General features: G+C 44.7%; 1 protein-coding gene across 5 annotated transcripts in view; it reads left to right on the forward strand.

Moving 5' to 3' along the window:
* The first annotated feature begins 19709 nt into the window (after positions 1-19709).
* The window catches only part of LOC138745342 (endophilin-B1-like), a 52406-nt gene continuing 48312 nt past the window's right edge, over positions 19710-23803 (forward strand). For 4 of the 5 annotated variants that reach the window (XR_011346191.1, XR_011346192.1, XR_011346193.1 and 1 more), the window contains exon 1: positions 19710-20201. Coding sequence is in view for 2 of the 5 variants with exons in the window: in XM_069902331.1 (XP_069758432.1) it covers positions 20130-20201 (72 nt within the window). In the remaining 3 variants the exon portion in view is untranslated. The remainder of the gene's footprint in view (positions 20202-23803) is intronic. The other variant, XM_069902330.1, reaches the window with a different exon arrangement.

Here is a 23803-nt window from a genome sequence, read left to right on the forward strand (position 1 = left end):
GGAGCCGTGCACACTCCCAATAGAACCCATGGCAATTCATCGACTATATTGTGTCCGGAGAGTAGGGCCTTCAGTTGCCGATGGAAACGTTCCACAAGGCTGTTGGACTGTGGGTGAATTGTGGTGCGTGGTCTGATGCAATGTGGGTCGGGAAACCAAATCTAGCCATCCAATTAATGATGAATGCTATAGCCCTTGTCTCAGTGTCACAAGATGGAAACGAGATGGCTTCTGGCCAGCGTGTGAAACGTTCTACGACTGTTAGAATGTATCTCAAGTTTTGAGATTTTGGCAATGGTCCGAGCAGATCCTCATGCACATGTTCCAACCACGTGTGTACCACTGGGAAAGGTTGAAGAAGTGCCTTAGTGTGCCGTTGAATTTTGGCAGTCTGGCATGAGGTACATGTGCAGACCAATTGCGCGACGCCTCGTGTACTGGTTTTCTGCAACAAATTCTCTTCTACGACATGCTTTAGCAGCATCCAATGCACCTACTATGTACCAGAATTTCATGTCCTCTGCCATTATGACACAAGACAAAACTAAGTTTCATCCTTGGTTGATGGGTCTGGAAAGGAGGCAAGTGAAGTCCTAACATCGATTGGGAAACACAGTCAGTGAGAGGTCAGCATGGCTTAGAGTTTAGACAACGTGTTCAGGACTGCTTTTTGCAGCAGTATGTGGAGATGCCCACGAGATGGGGGGCAGTGTTTGATCTGTGGTTAGGGAATGAAATGGGGCAGGTGGCGGAGGTGAGCATTGGGAAGAACTTCAGATCCAGTGATCATGGGTTAATTAGATTTAGCTTAATTATGGAAAGGGATAGGTCATGTCTGAACTCAAAGGTCTTCGAGTGGGGGAAGGCCAGATTTGAAGAAATGAGAAGAGATTTGCAAAGAGTTGTGTGGGCTGATCTTTTAGCTGGAAATGATGAACAGGAAAATTGGAGGGTATTTAAAGGTGAGATTTTGAGAGTACAGGATCATTTTGTTCCAGATCGGCTGAAATGTAAGATTATAAGTTCAAGGGAGCTGTGGATTTCTAGAAACATTATGAATGATTCGGGATAAGAGGGAGGCCCATGCTCAATATAAGAAACAAAAGATTGATGAGATTTATGATCCTAACTTATATTGAAGAAAGAACCTCAAGAGGGAAATTAGAAAGGCAAAAAGAAGGTATGAAGTATCCATAGCTAATAAGGTGAAAGTGAGTCCTTCGGGTTTTTACAGATACGAGAACAGTACAAAGAGGGTTAAGGATAGAGTCCGTCCACTGGAAAATGGGAACGGTGGACTATGTGTAAGTGAGAAGCTGTATGAGATGGGGGAGATATTGAACAATTTTTTTTCTTTTCTGTATTCACGAGCAAAAGGGACACTGGACTATGTGAGATAAATGAGGTGAATGGCTTAGTTATGGAAAGGATAGGGATTAGTAAAGAGAGGGATTTGGAGCTTCTAGGGTCAATAGAGTTGGATGTCTCCTGGTCCTGATGGGATTTTCCCCAGGACATTAAGGGAGATCAGGGAGCAAATAGCCGGGGCTCTGACAGTGATGTTTCAAACATCACTGGAGAAGGGTGTGGTGTCGCGGGATTGGAGGGTTGCAAATGTTGTTCCACTGTTTAAAAAAAGCAGAAGGTGCAGGCCAAGTATTTATCGGCCAGTAAGTTTTACTTTGGTGGTGGCAAAAGTTATGGAGGGTATTCTCAGAGATAGTATGTACAAATATCTGGATAGGCAGGGAATGATCAGGGGCATCCAGAATGGGTTTATGAAGAGAAAATCATTTTAATGAATCTTGTTGAATGTTTTGAAGAGGTGACAAGGCAAGTGGCTGAAGGTAGGGTGGCTGACGATATCTATTTGAATTTTAGTAAGGCTTTTGATAAGGTTCCGCATGTAAAGTTAGTTAGGAATGTTCAGTGACTAGGGATTAATAGATAGTGAGATGAGTCAGAGGTGGCTGTAAAACAGACAGCAGAGAGTCATGGTGGACAACTGTCTGTGAGGATAGAAGCCTGTGACGAGCGGTGTGACTCAGGGATTGGTGCTGGGTCCCCTGATGTTTATCATTTATTTTCATGATTTGGATGAGGGGGTGGTTAACTGGGTAATCAAATATGCAGACGATACAAAATTAGGGGGACTGGTGGAATGTGAGGAAGGTTTTCTTGGATTACAGGATTTGGTTTGTTTGGAAAAGTGGACTGAAAGATGGCAGATGGAATTTAATGTTGACAAGTATGAGGTGCTGCATTCCGGAAAAAATAATGTTAATATGACATATGAAGTTCAGGGATGGGCATCGAGGAAGGCAGAGGAACAGAGGGATCTTGAGTTATGGTACAGATTTCCTTGAAAGTGGTTTCCCATGTAGACACGGTAGTTAAGAAGGCATGTGACATGCTGGCCTTCATAAATCATAGCATAGACTAGAGTATAGCTGTTTAAGGCATTGGTGAGGCCATGTGCAGAGAAGATTTACAAAAATGTTGCCTGACTTACAACATCTAGGGTACAGAGGAAGATGAAGGAGACAGCGACTTTATTCATTTGAACGTGGACAATTGAAGGGGGTTATGATAGAGGTATTTAAAATTATGAAGGTAATAGATAGGCAAGACATGAGTAGACTCTTTCCACTGAGGGCAGGGGAGGCTGGAACAAGAGGGCATGAGTTAAGGGTAAGGGGGTAAAACTTCAGGAGAAATGTTAGAGGATGTTTCTTCACAGAGTGTGGTGGCAGAATGGAATGATCTTCCAGAAGAGATAGTTGCGGCAGGGTCCTTTCTGTCATTGAAGAGAATGTTGGATGTGTACATGGATATGAGGGGGTTGGAGGATATGGGCAGAGTGTGGGAAGGGGCTGGGGAATGGTTAGGGAGTGGAGTGGTTCATGTGAAATGGCATGCACTCGAAAGGCTGTTATGGCTTGTTTCTGTGCTGTAAATTGTCATATGGTTATATGTGCCGGGCTCCACGAGACAAGGTGGGACATAATGAAGTGTTTGCTACCGGCAAGTTTAAAAAAAGTCCCGTGAGTATCCCACACTTTCCGGCAGGAGTCTCCACAGATCAACGTGCCATTCCTCGGCACGCTGCACCAAGCACAGTCCATTAAATGGGTGAGTACACAGCTGTCCGTCTTATGTTTTCGTGCGCCCACTAAACAACTCTTATTCTGCCTTGTCTCACTGACGAGCATCCAGTCCAGAGACCTCCATCCCCCTCGTATCCCTGAACTTGTCCAAATTCTTCAATGCTAACATTGAGCTCATATTTCCTCATGCAGCTGTCAGCTTGTTCCACTCTCCCACCACCTTGTGTGGAGAAGTTCCCCCTCATGTTTCAACTAAACTTTTCCCCTTTCATCCTTGGCCCACGTATTAAGGACTTTTCCAAGAGGCGGAGTCTGAAGAAAACAACCTCTATCCTCAAGGACCCTCACCACCCAGGCCAAGCTTTCTTCACCCTGCTATCACCAGGGAAACAGGTCCAGGAGCCTGAAGACGAACACCCAATGGTACAAACACAGCTTCTCTCCCTCTGCCATCAGATTTCTGAATGGACAAGGAACCACAGTCACTCTCTCACTTACTCTTCATTTTGCACAAATAGATTTCTTTTTTAAAAATGTAATTTATAGCAATATTTTCACCTATATTGTTGCCACAAAATGACAAATATTGTGACATGTTCATCATAATAAATTTTTAATTCTGAACACTGCGTGTACATCAGAAAACAATCATAGCTCAAAAAACAATTTTAAAAGATGAATTAACTATTTCCATGCTCCCTTCCCTTTTATGTCTATTTTTCTAAATTCACTCCATAATCAAGACATCTCCACTTAACCCAACCCACATTTCTTCTACTATTTAAAGCACTCAGTAATACACCAAGGCAGTAAAATAAAAATTCAATGCTGGAAATACTCGGCAAGCCATCTACTGGAAAAATAATCGGCTTTAAAACCTTCAGGTTGATAACCTTTCACTGGGATTCAAGAAGATGATCAGACAAACCTGATTCTCTTTTTGAGAAAAAGTAGAGGAGAGATAACAAACTGAATAAGTGGGATGAAAAGCCCAACAGCAGAATTGGCTGCTGGATGAGTGAAGTCGACTCGTTGATCAACACATCTGTCTGGATGGAGGGATAAAGGATAAACAAGACAAACATGATGCCATCACTGTGAGGTTCAATACGACAGCTGCAGAGAATCTGAAATGAAGGAATGGTGAAAATACTTGTTTTTGGATCAATGTGACAAAATTTGACCTGACAAAAGAAAACAAAATTCCTTTGCTCTGCCAGAACTCTCTAGATCAAGGGACACAATAAAATAATCCAAAAGCCAACGATATGAAATTGAACAGCAAGTTATAGAAATTGGTAGCAAGAGATAAAACACAGTTACATAATTCCATGAAAGTGGTGTCACAGGACGACAGGGTTCTAAAGACAGCTTTTGTCACCTTGGCCTTCATTAATTAACATATTGAAAATAAGAGTTGGGAAGTTATGATGAGGTTGGATAAGATGATGGTGAGGCCCACTTAGGAGTATTGTGTGCAGTTCTGGTCACCTAGCTACAGGAAGGGTATTAGTAAGATTGATAGAGTGCAGAGAAGATTTACTTGGACGCTGCCAGGTCTTCAGGAGTTGAGCTACAGGGAAAGGTTGGACAGGTTGGGACTTTATTCCTTGGAGTGTCGAAAAATGAGTAAGAGATTGCTTAAAGTGGAATATGAATGGGAAAAAAGGCTGAGAAAGACTGCAGTCGACCCAATTGTGAAGGAAAGATTTTGCTTGAGATAAATTGTCATTGGCCCATTTCCTCTGGAGTTATGAAACCACGCACAGAACAAGTCAATGACGTACAATTAAAACAGTGGTTTTCAAACTTTGTTTCCCCAATCACATAGCTCATTAAGTAATTCCTTACTAACAGAGCACTTCTGGCAAAGGGATGAAGTGGAATTTGATCCAGGGGGTGGGGGTGTGGAGGAGGAGTTTGAAAATCACTGCTGTAGATGAAAAGATTTCTCCATCTCCGTTTTAAGCAGAAATCCTTTTATTATGAGGTTGTACCCATTGGTCCTAAACTCTCCCAGTACTGGCAAAATCCTCTCTATCCAGCCCTTTCACTATTCATCAGATTTCAATGAGGTCCTGCCTCATCCTTATAAACTCGGGCGAGTCCAGGCCCAGAACCATCAAATGCTCCTCAAACATTATTCCTCCAATCCCCAGGATCATTCTTGTAAAACAAGTCTGGGCCATCACATCCTCTCTTAGAAATGGGGCCTAACATTGCTCACAACACTTACTAGATCAGGACAACCAGAAGGTGGTCACGGGAGGGAAGACAGCTGCAGGTCTGCCTAGAGTCCATGGATTGGATGGTGTTCAAGGAGTCAGCTGAGGGGGGGTCTCGTGGCAAGATGGCGTAGGAAAAAGAAGTTCGAAGACACCTCTCCCTGACTGAACTGTTCAATACTCGAACTGTAATGTCTCGTTTGACTTTATCAATGTTTTGAACAATAATTTTCTACTGTAGAATTCTGGAAATGAAGAAAGAAAAAAAACAGTGTTGGGCACGATCAGTTGCCCCAATTATCACAGAGACAAAGACTGAAGGGAACGATAGGCTTTATTACACACAAGACTGCAGGCCCGGGTCCAAGTGAGGGAAGTGAAGGCCTGGATCACAGGGGAGGAGTCGAGGGAGGAATCCAGGAGAGGATGTCATCAGGAGGGGGGTTGCCAGCCCGTGCCTGTACTGGTCAGTACATACAATACCATTTCATTACAAGCAACTTAGAAAAAACCTAGGTTGTCAACCTGTGAAAAGTGCAGAAGAAGCAAGGCCGACCTTCCAGAAGGAACCTCAGGACACGTTAGACATGGATCCGAAGCCTCAACGTGCAAGTCGGGAGCAACTGGAAGAAATGTTTGCATCCTCTGCACATCCGGAGATGAAAGATGGCGCCAAGATTTTTGGCCGGGCCAGGAGGAGCGCTAGTAAGGAATTCGACACGAGCCGGGCTTGACTAAGGAGAGTGGGGGGTGAATGCCCGAATGTGAGCTCTAGATACCGGGAAGGGGACTGCCTGTATGCAGCGGAGCATCTGGAGATGTTCTCACTTGCAGGAAATTCTGGATCCGATCTACAGTCCGGCTGCCAGGTATGATGTGGAAGAGAAGAGGTGGAGGAGGACAACTCAGAGGTTCAAGAAGAAGAAGAGCAAGATTTACTACTTGCTGCAGTTGGACTCACTGAAGGAAGGCCTGAGGCTTGAAGAACATCTCCTTCTCCAATGAAAGCTGTTGTTTAACCAGATACCTTCCCCAGACTTCAAGGCCCCTCTACAGTACTGATCCAACAAAATGAAAATATGATGTCTTCTGTGAACTAAGGTTTTGAAACTTTAAATGATCAATTTGCTGGTATGAAGGAAAAAAAATGGCTGGTATGTGTGAAGAAATTACATCTATTGAAGTTGATATTAATAAGAGTTTAACAGCAGTGGACACTGGACAAGATCAATTTAAGAGGATAGAAGTTTTTAATGACTGTAAGGATCGTGTGGACCATTATGCAGAGAGAATGGATCATATTGAAGATTTATTTACAGGCTGGGATGTCCAGAAGAGAGATTTGTTACAAAACATTGATTCGTTGGAAAATCAAAGTTGTCGTAATAATATTAAGATAGTTGGTCTGCTGGAAGATATTGAAGATTCAGATCCTGTAAAATTATTTTTGGAAATAGATTCCAGAGATGTTGGGAGTTGAGTTTTTTTTAGATCAGGCTCAGAGGGCGTTAAGGAGAAAATCTTTTCCGGGTCAAATGCCAAGAGCGGTTCTTTTAAGATGTTTGCGATATCAGGATAGAGATAATGATTTTGCGGCTTGCGGTTCAGAAAGCTCGCCTTGATCAAAGCCCTATGATGGTTCAAGGCAATAGGGTTTTATTTGATGCTGATTTAAGTCAGGAGATTATTAAGTGACGGAAAGAGATTAATCTGGCCAAAGCAGTTCTGTGGAAGAAAGGGTATAAGTTTACTTTACTTTATGGGCCTGATCAGTCTCAATGTTTTGAGAGTCCTTATGGTGCATTAACTTTTGTGAATTCCTTCCCAGATTTGAAGGAATCAATGGGGAAAATGTCCGAGGATAAGATTGGTATGGGTATGGGGAAAAGAAGTTGGAATCAGAATTGGTGAGTGTTGTTGAAGATGAAGCTCAAGCTCAATGTGGGTGTTATCACTGGGATGACTGATGGGTTTTAATGTTCAGTTGGGGGGTGGTGGTTGACTCGACTACTTCTAAAGTCATCTGCCACTTGTGGTATTAGCTGCACCTGGTCCACAGAGGGGGATCCGACTCTTATACTCGTAGGTTTTTTTACAGGATTTTCTTCTTTGAAAAGAGGGGTTTGTGAAGAGCATTTACTTGTGTGAAGTGTCAATCTCAGGAGGAAATTAAGTTATGGCTCATTTCAATTTTGTGATCTTTAATGTTAAAGGACAATAATCCGATTGAAAGAAAGTGAATATTGGCATATATAAAGAAAATGAAGGTTGATCTTGCTTTTTTGCAAGAAACTCATATGTTTGAGAAAGAACATATGAAATTGAAAAGAGATTGGGTCGGACATGTTTTTCATCTCCATTTAATTCGAAAGCTCGAGGTGTTGCTACTTTGGTTCATAAGAAGATACCGTTTCAGTTGGAATCATTCTCTGCCAAATCATTTTCTCGAAGACAATCAAGATAACTAACCTGTTCATTGAGCACTGTGCCTGGACTCAGATTCACAAACTCACCTGGCAAGGTCAGCATACAGCCATTGACTAGCTCTACCACTAAACATCCATGATCTGCCCTAACAGCAGTAGGCATGCAAAGGAGAACCATGGCCAAACGTTCGCTCCATGGAGATGCATCACCACCTGCTTTCAATTGTCAATGGAAACGCTCAAAGAAGCTGTTTGCCTGAAATGCTCAGCGATAATTCAGGTTGTGCCCAGAGGATCAGTGAGAGCTCGGACCAATGCTGACTCGAACTGAAACCTTTGATCTGTTGTAGTAGTGCCCAGAACACCAAAAGATGGAATCCAATGATCCACAAAAGCCCAAACAATTGTCTCTGCAGAGATGCCGATGATAGGAATTTCATCCTGCCACCTGGTCGTCCAGTCCTCACATGTGAGCAGATAAGTACATTGCCGAGTTGGCAGAAGTGGACCTTCCAAGCCACAAGGTGCACGTGCTGGAAATGGGAATCCAAAACAACAAAATCCCCCAGCTTGAATTTCATGTGCCTGGAGACTTTAGGCCATTGAACCAGCAAGCGAGTCCTTGCCCATAATCCAACATTCTGTTCAACATGAAACCAGATAAAATCTTCCTTAACCAGTTTGATTGATGCTCTTCTACCAGGAAGAGATAGATTATGAAGAGAAAATCTCCTGCCTCATAACTGCCACACAAACGGCAGAGTCCTTCCTGTTGGGGGAAAAAAAATCACAGGCCAACTTTTCACCCGATTCATCCAGGGTCACATCTTGAAAATGGAGACCAGAGTTGACCTGATGAAATCGGCATCAGTGTGCCGTGCATGAGCCATGGCAGTGAAATCGATGGCAATTGTTGGATGTAATGTCGCGCCTGGATCGGGCACCAGCCACAGCATTCACTTTTCCTCAGATATGCTGTGTGTCCGATGAAAATTGTAGGATGAACTCCAAGTGCCAAATCTCTCTGTGCAAATAGAGATGTGTGCTTCTACTTTCAGAATGCAGAAGAGGCTGGTGGTCTGTACAAATTGTGTAACAATGACCTTCCAATAAAAAGCTGAAATATTGAATTGGAAATTTGGATTCATGAGAGAATTACAAATAAATTTGTTTCAAAATTGTATCTACTATTTCAAGAGGAATCTCCAAACCCAGACTTGAATAAATCAAAAGAAAGATGGGAATTGCATTTGGGAACTGAAATTGACCCTTTTTGCTTGTCTGACATTTGTTGAGACAGTAATTAATGTTTTTGATAGATTAGTTAATTACAAATTTATTCATCAATTATATTTAATGCTATATCAATTAATTTATTGCAATTTTTTCAAATTTATGTCTTAGATGTGGCACAGAAATTGGTACGTTTATACATTCTCTTTGGTCATGTCTCAAGGTGACATCATTTTGGAAAGATCTGGGCAAGTTTTTGGAACAAATTATAATAATGTTTACCATCAACACCTGAGCATTTACTTTTGGGAAATGTATATGATTTGGAAGCCTAATTCAATTTCTCAAAGAACAATTAATTATTTTTATAAGTTGCATTGACAGTGGCCAGGAGATGTATAGCAATTCCATGGAAATCTGAATCCCATCTTAAAATTGATTGTGGGGAAATGCAAAATTGTATTCCCTTAGCAAAGGTGATGTATAATATTAACTGGGTATGATACATTATTCAAAATATGGAAACCATATTTAGATATGTGTTTGGATATCTAATGTATTTACTTCTCCACCCCACCACCACTTTTCATTAATCTTAATGGTTGAACCTTATCATGTTGGTTTAATTTTAATTTTTTTTAATGTCCTGCCTTTCCTTTTGGGAGGAAATAGTTATCACAGGAGCTTTGAACCTAGATCTGTTTTTTTTTTCATTATACTTTTCTTCTCTTCTCACTTTTATGGACAGTACAACCATTTATTTGTTATTCTATTTTGATCAATGTATCATTTGGATACGATTCTGGTATTATATTGTACTGTATACAAAACTATCTTGTCGCTGAGGAGGACTTTGCCGTCTGAGCTGCGCAGCGGGCTTTGGACTTGGGGTGAGGGGCCGTACACAGCCTTTAGAGCCTCGTAGAAACCCCTGAAGTCGCCAATGTCCGCGCTGAGCTGTGTTCGTTTGGCGAGGCTAGTCCACCACTCATTTTGGATCTCCCGGAGTTTGCGCTGAAGATGGCTGCATGCGCGACGGAAGGCTTGTTTCTTCTCTGGACAGGACGGCTTTGTAAGGTGAGCCTGGTGGGCAGCTCGCTTCTTTGCCAGCAGCTCCTGGATTTCCTGGCTGTTTTCGTCAAACCAGTCCTTGTTTTTCCTGGAGGAGAAGCCCAGTACCTCTTCAGTGGATTGCAGTATGGTAGTCTTCAACTGATCCCAGAGGGTTTCAGGGGACGGGTCCGTGAGATCAAGATCTCCATCCTCAACCGATGGTCAGAACACTTCCAATCTCTTTTCAGTACCAACCGCTCAGTCCAAGATTCCGCCCTGCTCCAGCTCCCTCAACAGCCCCTAAGGCTAGAGCTGGATGAGGTTCCCACCCTGGATGAGACATATAAGGCAATCGAACCACTGAAAAGTGGCAAAGCAGCAGGTATGGATGGAATCCCCCCAGAAGTCTGGAAGGCTGGCGGCAAAACTCTGCATGCCAAACTGCATGAGTTTTTCAAGCTTTGTTGGGACCAAGGTAAACTGCCTCAGGATCTTCGTGATGCCACCATCATCACCCTGTACAAAAACAAAGGCGAGAAATCAGACTGCTCAAACTACAGGGGAATCACGTTGCTCTCCATTGCAGGCAAAATCTTCGCTAGGATTCTACTAAATAGAATAATACCTAGTGTCGCTGAGAATATTCTCCCAGAATCACAGTGCGGCTTTCGCGCTAACAGAGGAACCACTGACATGGTCTTTGCCCTCAGACAGCTCCAAGAAAAGTGTAGAGAACAAAACAAAGGACTCTACATCACCTTTGTTGACCTCACCAAAGCCTTCGACACCGTGAGCAGGAAAGGGCTTTGGCAAATACTAGAGCGCATCGGATGTCCCCCAAAGTTCCTCAACATGATTATCCAACTGCACGAAAACCAACAAGGTCGGGTCAGATACAGCAATGAGCTCTCTGAACCCTTCTCCATTAACAATGGCGTGAAGCAAGGCTGTGTTCTCGCACCAACCCTCTTTTCAATCTTCTTCAGCATGATGCTGAACCAAGCCATGAAAGACCCCAACAATGAAGACGCTGTTTACATCCGGTACCGCACGGATGGCAGTCTCTTCAATCTGAGGCGCCTGCAAGCTCACACCAAGACACAAGAGAAACTTGTCCGTGAACTACTCTTTGCAGATGATGCCGCTTTAGTTGCCCATTCAGAGCCAGCTCTTCAGCGCTTGACGTCCTGCTTTGCGGAAACTGCCAAAATGTTTGGCCTGGAAGTCAGCCTGAAGAAAACTGAGGTCCTCCATCAGCCAGCTCCCCACCATGACTACCAGCCCCCCCACATCTCCATCGGGCACACAAAACTCAAAACGGTCAACCAGTTTACCTATCTCAGCTGCACCATTTCATCAGATGCAAGGATCGACAATGAGATAGACAACAGACTCGCCAAGGCAAATAGCGCCTTTGGAAGACTACACAAAAGAGTCTGGAAAAACAACCAACTGAAAAACCTCACAAAGATAAGCGTATACAGAGCCGTTGTCATACCTACACTCCTGTTCGGCTCCGAATCATGGGTCCTCTACCGGCACCACCTACGGCTCCTAGAACGCTTCCACCAGCATTGTCTCCGCTCCATCCTCAACATCCATTGGAGCGCTCACACCCCTAACGTCGAGGTACTCGAGATGGCAGAGGTCGACAGCATCGAGTCCACGCTGCTGAAGATCCAGCTGCGCTGGATGGGTCACGTCTCCAGAATGGAGGACCATCGCCTTCCCAAGATCGTATTATATGGCGAGCTCTCCACTGGCCACCGTGACAGAGGTGCACCAAAGAAAAGGTACAAGGACTGCCTAAAGAAATCTCTTGGTGCCTGCCACATTGACCACCGCCAGTGGGCTGATAACGCCTCAAACCGTGCATCTTGGCGCCTCACAGTTTGGCGGGCAGCAGCCTCCTTTGAAGAAGACCGCAGAGCCCACCTCACTGACAAAAGGCAAAGGAGGAAAAACCCAACACCCAACCCCAACCAACCAATTTTCCCTTGCAACCGCTGCAATCGTGTCTGCCTGTCCCGCATCGGACTGGTCAGCCACAAACGAGCTGCAGCTGACGTGGACTTTTTACCCCCTCCATAAATCTTCGTCCGCGAAGCCAAGCCAAAGAAAGAAATACAAAACTATAAATTAAAAAAAAAACTGAAATGTTTCACTGCGAGATAGATAGCTCAGAGTTCTTGCCCAAATGTACTATACTTTGCCTGAGCCGGTGACCGCTTGGCTGAAAAAAAACACCGGAGGTTCCAATTGCCCACAGACTCGTTGTTCGAACACTGCTCCCACAGCACTGTCAGATGCATCTGTGGTAAGAGAGCAAGATCTTGGGCATTTGATGTACAACCTTAGTGACATATGTCAGAACAGTGTTCACATCATGGAAAGCATAAAAAGGATGGTCTCCCAAAGATAATGTCTTTTTGAAGCAGAGATCAGATCCTTTGAGTCGTACAGCAAGAGGTGTAGTGGCATTCACCAGGAAACAGCAATAAAAATCCCTCATACCTCAAAACCATCACAACTGGCCAAACGTAACAGAGGGAGGAAATTCTCAAATTTCACGCACTTTCCATTCATCAGGCAAAATACCATGTGGCATAACTCTAGCTCCCAAAAATACAAGATCAGGAACACCAGAAACACTTTCCTGGGATTGATCACGGTACCACATTCCTCAAGCCTTAGAAACAATGAGATAAGGTGGCTCTTGTGCTCCTCTTCATCCACACTTACAACCAGATCTCCTCAATCAACACAAGCACCAAACAAACCCATGGACAGTGAGTTCGTGGTCCATGAACCACTGGAATTTCTGAGCTGCATTCCATAGACCGAATGGTTTTCTCAGAAACACAAACATGCCAAACGGGAGCATCACTGCTGTCTTTGTGACATCCAAAGACTCAAATGGAATATAATAGTAAGCACATTCTAGATCTATTTTGGCAAATGCAGATTTGCCATGGAGGTTTGCTGAGAAGTCTTGTCAATTTGGAATATTGTATCAGTCAGGCATGGTGGAATTGTTCAGGGGACGATCATCTCTGCAAGGCTGCCAATCCCTAGTTTGTTCAGAACCACATACAATCGTGAAGCCCAGCAGCTGTCAGATCTGTGGGCTAGGCACAATTCTTGCCATTCCAATTTTGAGATTTTAAGATAATCTGGGGTATTACAAGCCTGCGTCTCATAGACCCTGCCTTTATATGGTGGCTTATTGCATGTCTGCACACCATTATGATGGGGACACGAGGCGAGGAAAAGACTTGAGGAAGGCTTGGAAAGGGCAGGAGCCAGGTTGAAGACTTGTCAGGCAGCAGATGGCATTGGAAGGACAATAAATGTAGCTCACTTGCATTCAAGAGCTGCAGTCCACACAACGGCATTTTGACAAATACATCACTGAAAAATGTGACAAGAAATTCTCTCCCAAAGTGGAACTGGCCACATTTACAACTGAAAACCCACCCAAAACGATGTGAAGCTGAAATGAAATGCAAGTGACCTCTGGGCATATTTGAATAAGAGAATCATTTGTAGCTGAATGAACACATGACATATTAGCAAATCTATGTTCCTCAGGTGTTGGAGGGACAGGCACCGCTCCAAAGTGACAGATAGTTTTGGAGTTTTACATAGAGATGCCAAACTAATAACCTATTCTAACAACTGCCTAGAATTGTTCCATTTTTCTCAGTTGCCTTCGATAATCTCTCCCAAATGAGGACAAAGGAACATCGAATCTGCTCCGTAAACTGAAACAAAACTATTTCTTGATTTAATACTCAGTGATCTGGCTTCCACTACTGTATGTGGCAGCGGTTCCACAGATCCACGACCCTCTGGCGAAACAAGTTCTTCCTAATCTCTGTTTTATAGGATAACCTCTAATTTTCTTGTCCTCGATTCACCCACCAAGGGAACCATCTTACCCGCATCCACCCTATCTAAACCTTTCAATACACAAAATCCCTCCATGAGATTTCTTCTTTAATTTCCTGTACTCCAATGAATACAACCCAAAAGCTGTCAAACACTCCTTGTACGTTATCCTTTGCATTTTGGGAATCATCCTAGTCATTCTCCTCTGCACCCTCTTCAACAAAATCACATCCTTTCTCAGATAGGGGGCCCAAAACTGCACCCAGTACTTGAAATGAGGTCTCACCAGTGCCCCATAGAGCCTCATCAACACCTCTTTACTCTTGTACACTATTCCTCTTGAAATGAATGCCAACATAGCATTCGCTTTCTTCATGACCAATTTCACCTGGTTATTAACTTTTAGGCTTCCTTGCACAAGGACACCCAGGTCCCTTTGCACATCCAAGGTCTGAATTTTCATCCCATCCAAATAGTATGCTTCCTGTTTATTTCCACTGCCAAAATGTACAACAGTAAATTTCTTGGTGTTAAATCTCATCTGCCATCATTTTGCCCAGTTTCCTAATCTGTTTATATCCTTCTGCAACTTTACGGTTTCTCCACTTCCTACTCTGTCCCCTATCTTGGTGACCTCCGCAAATTTGGCCACAAAACCATTTAAATCACAATCCAAATCATTAATTTATTTTTCCTTGGAATATATCTATCCTGCATTCCTTTTATTACTGCCACATGCCATTCCAGAATCGATCATCACTGAACCTGAACATGTTTATTGTGATGAACGTCTTCCAATAAATGTTCTGGGTTTAATTTTTTTAAATCTTGTTGTGGTTCCTCTTCATCACCTCTTTGGAAGCTGAATTCACAAAATTTTCCAAATATTTTTTCAGCAATAATTCTGTGGTACAGAGGATTATTCATCTTTCCTAGAGGTTAAATGTTGCATTTTGATTTTCTTCTCTCAACTGAACATTGTACAAGGTGAAGGCTGATTAAAATGGATTCAGTAATGATGGCCTTCAAACTTTGCATTTTTGCTGTGGCTACACAGCTTGAATGATAAACTGGTGTTTCTTCGGGGAATTAACTCATGGAAATGTTCTAAATACATTCATTGGAGATAGACCTTTGTGAAAAGTTTACTGCCCATCGGCAACAATCCTTGAAAAGAGATGAATCATCACCCAACAGAGCAGCCCAGGAATAGGCAATTTGGTGAACAATGTCTGTGGTGACCATGATGCTCATTGAAATTAATCCCATCTGTCAGCACATGGTCCATACACATCACCCATTCCCTTTTGTTCATGTGCCCAACCACATGCCTCTTAAATCGTGGTGATTTCACCACTATCCTGGCCATGTGGGCCAGACCCCCACTGCATTGTGCAAAACCCTGCTTCACTTGTCTCCTTTTCCCCTCTCATGTTCAATATAGGGATCGAAGTATTTTTACATCTCCCACGGGGGCCGGGAAAGAAGAAATCTGTCTTCTCCAGGACTACAATAATTGGATAAATTTCAACCAGGTCATCTCTCACCCTCCCATGCTCCAAAGAAAAGTATCCAAATTTGTCCAACTTCTCCTCAGACCCAATGCTCTATCCCAAGCAAACCCCAGATGAATTCCTTTTGTCATGCAGCAACTAGAATTGCAGAAAATACTCAAAATGTGACCTAATCACATTTAATACTTAATGCCCTGCTCAATGAAGAATACTTTCTTTAACACCCTACACTTGTGTTGCCACTTTCAAGGAGCTCACGCTTGTACCCCAAGATCCCTCTATGCAACAGTATGACAAGTCCTCTTGAAGAGCAAGACACTTGTCCAGATTAAACTCCATCTGCCATTTCTCTGCCCACATTTAAAAGTTATCGGTTTGGAAGGGAGAATACGAGGGGAACTTGGTGAATCAGCAGGAGAGAGAGTGAAACCTGTGGAGGGGGGAGGTGGTGGACAGGTTACATGATTTTGGAAAATTCCATATGCATACTATCGAGTCACAAATGCAATAAGAGATGGTTCCTCTGGATTTGACCTCACCCTGAAAATGGAGGAGGCAGAAGACAAAGGTCAGTGTGAGAATGGAATGGAATTTAAAACGGCTTGTGACCATTAGCCAAGATGGCCATTGTGATCAAATTGGAGGTGCTCAGCCAATCTGTTATTGACTCTGCATTGGGTTTCCTGCCACAGAGAGAACAGACATGGTTGGAGGAGGTGATTGTGAAACTTTACCCTGCATGAGAATCCCTCGATGGTGGTAAATGATGTAGATTGCAGGAGAAAATGACCGAGGAGGGGGAGGAATTAGGAGTCTGTAATTAGTTGAAAGATCCTACTGCAAGATTCATCAACAACGAGTAGTAAAGTAGCTTCAGTCTATTCTCCCTCTCAGAAAGATTTAGTTAATAAACAAAACAATCTTTCAGCACAGCCAGGGGCAAACGGGCTCTTAATTTAGTCTTACAATCAACAGACTTTGAAATTACCCACCGTAAATGCCTCAAAATTCAATTCACTTCTGGTGGAAGTATAAGAGCCAGTGGCTTGCTTAATCAGATTAGCCTATTCTGAGTTTCCATTTTGACTTTCACACCATCAAATGCAAGCCCCAGTTTTGTTCCCCAACTATTTTCTATCCTTACCCTCTTTGCAATCTCATCTACCTGAAATTGGAACAAACAACAGCCAATTTTGCCATGTATAAATCAAAATAACTTACCCACAGTTTCACATCACTGTAGCCACTGAGGGATAACTTGTGCCCATCAGGAAACTGCACCACCCACTACAGGGTGCTATTTACCTTGGTGTTAATGACTCTTTTCCAGTGTTACTTTCAGACATAATGACATATTCAACATGCACAATATTTATTTTCTTACTGACCAGAACTATAAAGCATTGTGTGAAAAGGTAAAAAACTCAAGTCAACCAGGAGATACAAATTTCTGACTGCAATGTTGCTGCCCAAATTTGCTACATTATTGAAGTCTCACAGAGCTTACAACAGATATTCAAATCAAGCAATAACAGAAATAACAGATATTACGGCACGGTACAAGCCCTTTGACCCACGATGTTTTGTTGATCTTGATATTTCTAACAAAAAAAAAACCCTGTAGCAGCTACTGCGGTAGATGCTACTAAATAAAGGAAAACACATACAAAGGTAGTCAACTCAAGACTGGTTTATTGCAGACATACAGACCTTTTATTCCCTGCCTCTCAATGAGAACATTAGTGAACACCTGGTCCAGAGGACCAGCAGGTTAAAGCTACCAGCCATTTGTGCCCCGTGCCTTTAGGCAGGGGCTTCATCTGATCCACTCACTGTACTTTGGTGCCCAGCACTGTTAGCCTGCGACGTGTCAGGTAAGTCTGTGAACTGACGGTGGCATTGCGTCCGCTACAACCCTGTTTTTCTTTCACCCATGTAAACCTGTCTTAGAGTCTCTTAAATGCACCTTACGTGATATTGTAATGGATAAATATATTTGGAGAATTTGGTAATATTTGGGATTTTGGTAAGATTTAGAGTAGGTTACATACATACACACACATATATTATAAAACATTTTATTTGAAAGACTGAAGAAATATTGAAGATCTCTGGAGAAAGTTATTCACATTCACAAGTTGGTGTTAGTCGAACTGATGTCATAAAATGAATGACCATTGTTTGGAAATGGAGCCAGGATGGCTACAAGTACTTTTCTGCAGGGTGCTTAGAGGAAAGTCACACGTGGGTTTTGTTTATCTAACAACAGCTTGAGCAGAAGAAAGAACTCCTGTTGTTTTGAATAAGAGGAATGGAACTATGTAATAGCTTGCAAAAAGAAGTTACCATCTGGAAAATCCTGATGGGGCAAGTTTCCTCAGCCAGACATTGAGGTGACTTATGAAGGTACCTCAGTTGTGGAAATCCTGGAATAACAAATCTCTAAAAACCCTACAAGAACCTTCCTGAGCAGGAAACATTTACCTTTCGAGCACCAAAACCTGGTGAAATTTAGAAACGTTTAATTCTGTGCACAGCAGAAGAATTGCTTGCATCCAGATAACTTGGAAGAAGGAGAAGTGAGATTGAACAATATCTGCTTAGATAATGACATTGGGAATGTTCAAAGTAGGAAATGGGTTCTACCAGCAGGAGTTTCTATTTGATAAAAAATATTGATAGGTGGCTGGCAACATACGTTTCTTAAAAATTAATACTCTACCCTCTCCCTCCCTAAACCACATTCAACCCCATGACATCTTTCCACATTGCATTACTGGGACCATCAAGGACCTGACCCATTTCCCATCTCTCCTTGCAATGCCAATATGGCAGCTGCCATTAAGAACTGACAAATCATATGCAAGATGAACATCATCATGACATCCTGCTTAAAAAGAAGGGTCAACAAACCTTCCTAATTTTGTCACTACATTTTTATTTCGATTCCCATGGGGCATGAGCAAAAAATGTCCCATCCATTGGCTCACCAAATTATGAGTAAAATCATGATCCCTGTTCAAGAAAACCCATAACCTTCAATGGTACACAGATAATCTAGGAAGAATTCTGTAATAAAGTTGAATGAAACATTGAAAGAATTTCCCGCTTATAAACACTGAGATTGTAGCATGCCAAGAGACCAGGTGAGCAAAAAGAGGCCAAATCTCTGCAACACTCGGATAGTCAAAGATGGCACGGACTCCCCTTCACTGACGAGAAGGAGCCCACTCCTAGCACCATGTATGGGCTGAGGAGCCCTCCACTTCCACGTAGAGGCAGACAGCTGGAGAGTGACGCCATGACACAATGACGTAAATCGGGAAGTCAGGGAGTACGTCACCAGAAGTGGGTGGGCCAGCGAGCACATGTGGGGAATTTAAAACAGTAAAGCCAGTCTTTGGTTTACTCTCACCTTGGGGGGATGTCTCTTTATTTGGTAGCGCTGCCACAGCAGATGCTACAAGGCGATAACTTCTTACTTGCTGCAACCAAACAGGTCTGCATGATACACCAACCTAAATAGAAAACATGTCCAGAAATCCCAGAGATCATAAATTCAAAAGGATTGGTGAAATCTTTACCCTGTATTTTTAACACCTAAGTCCCTATATTTTTAAGCCATTCGGACAGGTAACTGAGAAACATTACATTTTAAACACATGGTACGTCAGGATCAGAAGGATTGGAGCATTATTGTTCAAGAGACACAACTTTTAAAATAATAACATCTAACTTTATGAAGAATGTGATGCTACAACAGGAACAACGGATGGAATCAGACACATTCTATGAACATTTGGAAGCAAAAAAAAATGGATTGGTTTTCCATCCCTTCCTAAGCGACCCAATGACCCCAAGTCCTTCCCGACTTGCGACCGCAATGGAACCCAAAAGTTCAGTCAGATACCACAATGGACGCAAGTCGAAGTTTCCCCCCCGTGCGAGGAGCCCTGAAGTCTTAGAGTGTATTTTTAAAATAAAATGATTTTCAAAGGGGAACAGAGACACGGGACACGTAAAACCCAAAATGTGCGGATTGACTTTGGGACTCAGTGTCTCAGGGTCCATCGGTTAGGGAAGCCATCTTAATTTCAGTGCGCATGCGCGACTTGTGGCTTTGCTGAGTGGCCCGTCAGTCGGCACGTGCATATTAGCCGCACATGCGCAAACCCAACTCCAAGTCGCAAATGCACCGCGCATGCGCCAACCAGACTTCCAAACTTCTTCTTGCCCCTCCCCCGCCCCTTTCCCGCTGCCAGTTACCCCACGGCCTCCGGCCTCGCCCAGTCGGCGCCATCAGGCCTCGGCTCCACTAAAACACCCCGCCGGTACCGGCCGCTCCCGGGTGGGTCCCGGCGGGCTGCGGGTCGCCCGTTTTCCCTGGACCGCGCGGCTGAGGAAGGTCCCGGCGCCTCCGCCAACTTCCTCCCATTCGCGCCCGCGGCGACGCGACGGACCCCGAACAGATGACGTCGCCGCCAACGTCCCGCCTCCTCACAGCAAGAGCCAATCAGCCCGCGAACCCACCCATCAATCCAACCCGACCCCAGCGTCTCATCCAATAGCGGCCTCACCGAATCAATCCTTGACTCGCGCAACTACTTGTCCTGGTGAATGTCTATTGCTGCTGGGTTTTGGGGTCCTTTGGGCTCATAACACCATAGACTGGTGACGTACATGGACCTCCTTCCCACTCCATCCATTTTGGACCCCCACATGAAGAGGGAAACTGCTCCAGCCAGGGCAGAGGTGTGTGAGATGGGCCTGGTGGGAGATGGGGGTTTGGAGATGGGCCTGGTAGGAGATGGGGGTTTGGAGATGGGCCTGGTGGGAGATGGGGGTTTGGAGATGGGCCTGGTGGGAGATGGGGGTTTGGAGATGGGCCTGGTGGGTGACAGGGGACAGTATTGGGGATGAACCCAGAGGATGGAGACCACCCCCGGAGCTCCGGTTCACCAATGGGTCACTCACCTTGGCCCACGGTCGTGCGTTGATCTGCGGGAATGTGAATTAGATGCAGTTGAGGTTCATCTCCCGGGTCTGCTCCCTGGTTGAGGTCCCCAACACCTGTTGGGACAGAAACCACTTTCACCACTGGCTCGGGGTGGAGCAACAGGAGGGTGACAAGGGGAGGGGATGCAATGTATGCGTACCAGGTCAGGGACATGGGACGAGCCCAAGAACTGGAGTGGTGGTGAAGGCTGAAATCTTAGGGGCATTTAAGAGGCTCACCAAGTGTCACAATTTCCCAATAACCGATCGGCTGCTTAGACTTTAAGAAATGTCTTCAATGAAAATGAAATATCCTTGGAATTCTCTACCCTATTGAATGTGACTGTGCACCTAGCTGGAGGTATTTGGACATACTATATAAACCTTGCTAAGTACCAGTGCAGGTTGGAAACGTTCGACTTCCTTGGGGGTCAAATCAACAGGCACGGAACTAAACCCTGCTTGAAAAGGTAGAGGTTGTTCAGTGCTTCCCCAAACCCCACATAATGAAGGGGCTGCAAGAATTCACTGGTACCATTAATTTTTATCACCGATTCATACCGGTAGTGGCCCACATCATGCGGAGAAAGGTAAAAACATTACCTAGGACAATGAGGATTTGGAGGCATTCCAGAAGGCCAAGGACGCACTGGCCAACACAACCCTTGTGGTACACGCCAGGCCAGAGACACCCACCACTCTCACAGTAGATGCTTCCAGCACAGCAGTAGGGGGTGCACTGGAGCAATTCATCGAAGGGGAATGGCAGCCTCTGTCCTTCTTTAGCAGACACCTCTGGCCACCTGAACTCAAATGCAGTGTCTTTGACTGAGAGCAATTGGTGCTGTACCTGGCAGTCAGGCACTTAAAGTATTTTTGGAAGGTAGACAATTCAGTGTCTTCATGGACTAGAAGCCATTAACTTTTGCCTTCCATAAAGTGTTGGACCTGTGGTCGGCCAAGCAGCAGCGACTCCTCTCATATGAGTCTGAGTTCACTACAGACATTCAACACATCGTGGGTGATGCACTGCCCCACCCCCGCAATCAAGTCTGACCAGGCCCTGTCCCAGTGAAAAGACTATTTAGCCCTCGGCAGGGGACAGCAGGATGACCCTGATATTCTTGCAAGCAAGACAGCAGTGTCCAGGCTCAGGCTGGAGGATGTTAACATCGACCCTGGTAAGTAGACGCTCCTCTGCGGCATTCCAATGGCAAATCCCACCTCATTGTGCCGACAGCATGGAGATGGCAGTTTTATGATGAGGTGCACAACCTGACGCACCCGGCCATCAGTACTGTCAAAATGGTGGTCAATAGGTTTGTCTTGCTGAGCCTTCAGAAACAGGTTGTCAGTGGGCCAAGGCCTGTACACTCTGCCAGATGACCAAAATGCAGACATACGTGAAGGCACCACCCCAGACATTCGAGCCAGCATCACATAGGTTCAGCCACATCTACAATGACATTGTGGGGTCACTTCCGGCCTCCCGCGGGATGAGTTACCTTCTCACCATGATTGACTGCTCCATGAGGTTCCCCGAGGTGGTCCAGCTGGCTGACACAACCACTTGTGTCCTCCATTAAATTGGAAGCGGTAATAAATATGAACGAAAGTTTGATAATAAATAGTCTCCCTTGCAGTTGGGGTACAATGTATTTCTTAAGATCAGAGGAATCCTGGAGCCAAGACAAAGTGATCCTGTGTTTCCCAAGGATTTGATTGAGTTGTTGGGGTAGTTGAAAGTGAAAGGTCCGAAAGGTCTCCTGCTCCTTCCACTGCCTTTGTGTTCTGTCTTGCGATGCTGATTGGGTTCACCTGTGTGTTCGCTCAATCGCTCGCTGATTGGTTGCTTCAGTTGCGCGAGCCAATGGGTTGATTCGGTGAGGCTGCTATTTGATTGGACGCTGAAGTCGGGTTGGATTGATGGGCGGATTCGCAGGCTGATTGGCTTGTGCTGTGGGGAGGCGGGACGTTTGCGGCGGCATCGTCTGCTCAGGGTCCGTCGTGTCCTCGCTGGCCCAACGGGAAGAAGTTGGCGGCGGCGCCGTGATCCACAGCCGCGTGGTCCAGGGAAAACGGGTGACCAGCAGCCCGCTGGGCCATACCCGGGAGCGGCCGGTACCGGCGGGGTGTTTGGGTGAAACCGAGGCGTCGGTGCGAGGCCTGATGGTGTCGATAGGGCGAGGCTGGAGGCTGCGGTGTTACTTGCAGCGGGAGGGGGCGCGGAACGTGATTGGCAAGTCTAGTTGGCGCATGCTTGATGAGTTTGCGCATATCTTGCAGATACGCATGTGCCGATTGAGGGCCACGAAGTGAACTGTTTGCGCAAGCGCCAACTGACGTCTGGCGCATGCGTACAGAAATTAAGATGGCTGCCCCAGCCAATGGACCCTGAGTCACAAAGTCAATCCGTACATTTTGGGTCTTTTGTGCCCTGTGTCTCTGTTCTCGTTTGTCAAATCATTTGATTTTAAAAATAGGCTCTAAGACTTCAGGGGTCCTCACACGCGGTCAAAACCCCGACTTGCGACCATCGTGGGCACCCTCCCAGGACGCGACCATTGTGGTACTACGGTCGCAGGTCGGTGAGGACCTGTCGGGGTCATTGGGTCGCCTTGGAAGAGATGGAAAACCAATTCGTTTTTCTTTGCTTCCCAATGCTCATAGAATGTGTCTGATTCCATCCGTTGTTCCCGTTGTAGCATCACATTCTTCATCAAGTTAGATGTTATTTTTTAAAGTTGTGTCACTTGAACAATAATGCTCCAATCCTTCTGATCTTGACGTACCATGTGTCTAAAATTTAATTTTTCTCAGTTACTTGTCCAAATTCCTTGAAAAATATAGGGACTTTGGTGTAATTTTGGCCACATTTCGAGTGTTTTCTGCAATTCTAGTTGCTGCATGACAAAAGGAGTTTATCAGGGGGTTGCTTGGGATAGAGCATTGGGTCTGAGGAGAGGATAGTTTGGATAGTTTTCTCTGGAGCATTGGAAGCTGAGTGATGACCTGGTTGAAATTTATCCAATTATTGTAGTCCTGGAGAAGGTAGATTTCTTCTTCCCCCTCCCCTGTGGGAGATGTAAAAATACTACGATGCCTATATTGAACATGAGAGGGGAAAAGGAGAGAAGTGAGGCAGGTTTTTGCACAGTGCGGTGGGAGTCTGGTCCACGCTGCCAGGATAGTGGTGAAATCACCACGATTTAAGAGGGTTTTGGTTGGGCACATGAACAAGAGGGAATGGGTGATGTGTATGGACCATGTGCTGACAGATGGGATTAATTTAAATGAGCATCATGGTCACCACAGACATTGTTCACCAAATGTCCTATTCCTGGGCTGCTCTGTTGGGT

The sequence above is a fragment of the Narcine bancroftii genome, chromosome 11, assembly GCF_036971445.1.
Source record: "Narcine bancroftii isolate sNarBan1 chromosome 11, sNarBan1.hap1, whole genome shotgun sequence".
Classification (NCBI taxonomy): Eukaryota; Metazoa; Chordata; class Chondrichthyes; order Torpediniformes; family Narcinidae; genus Narcine; species Narcine bancroftii.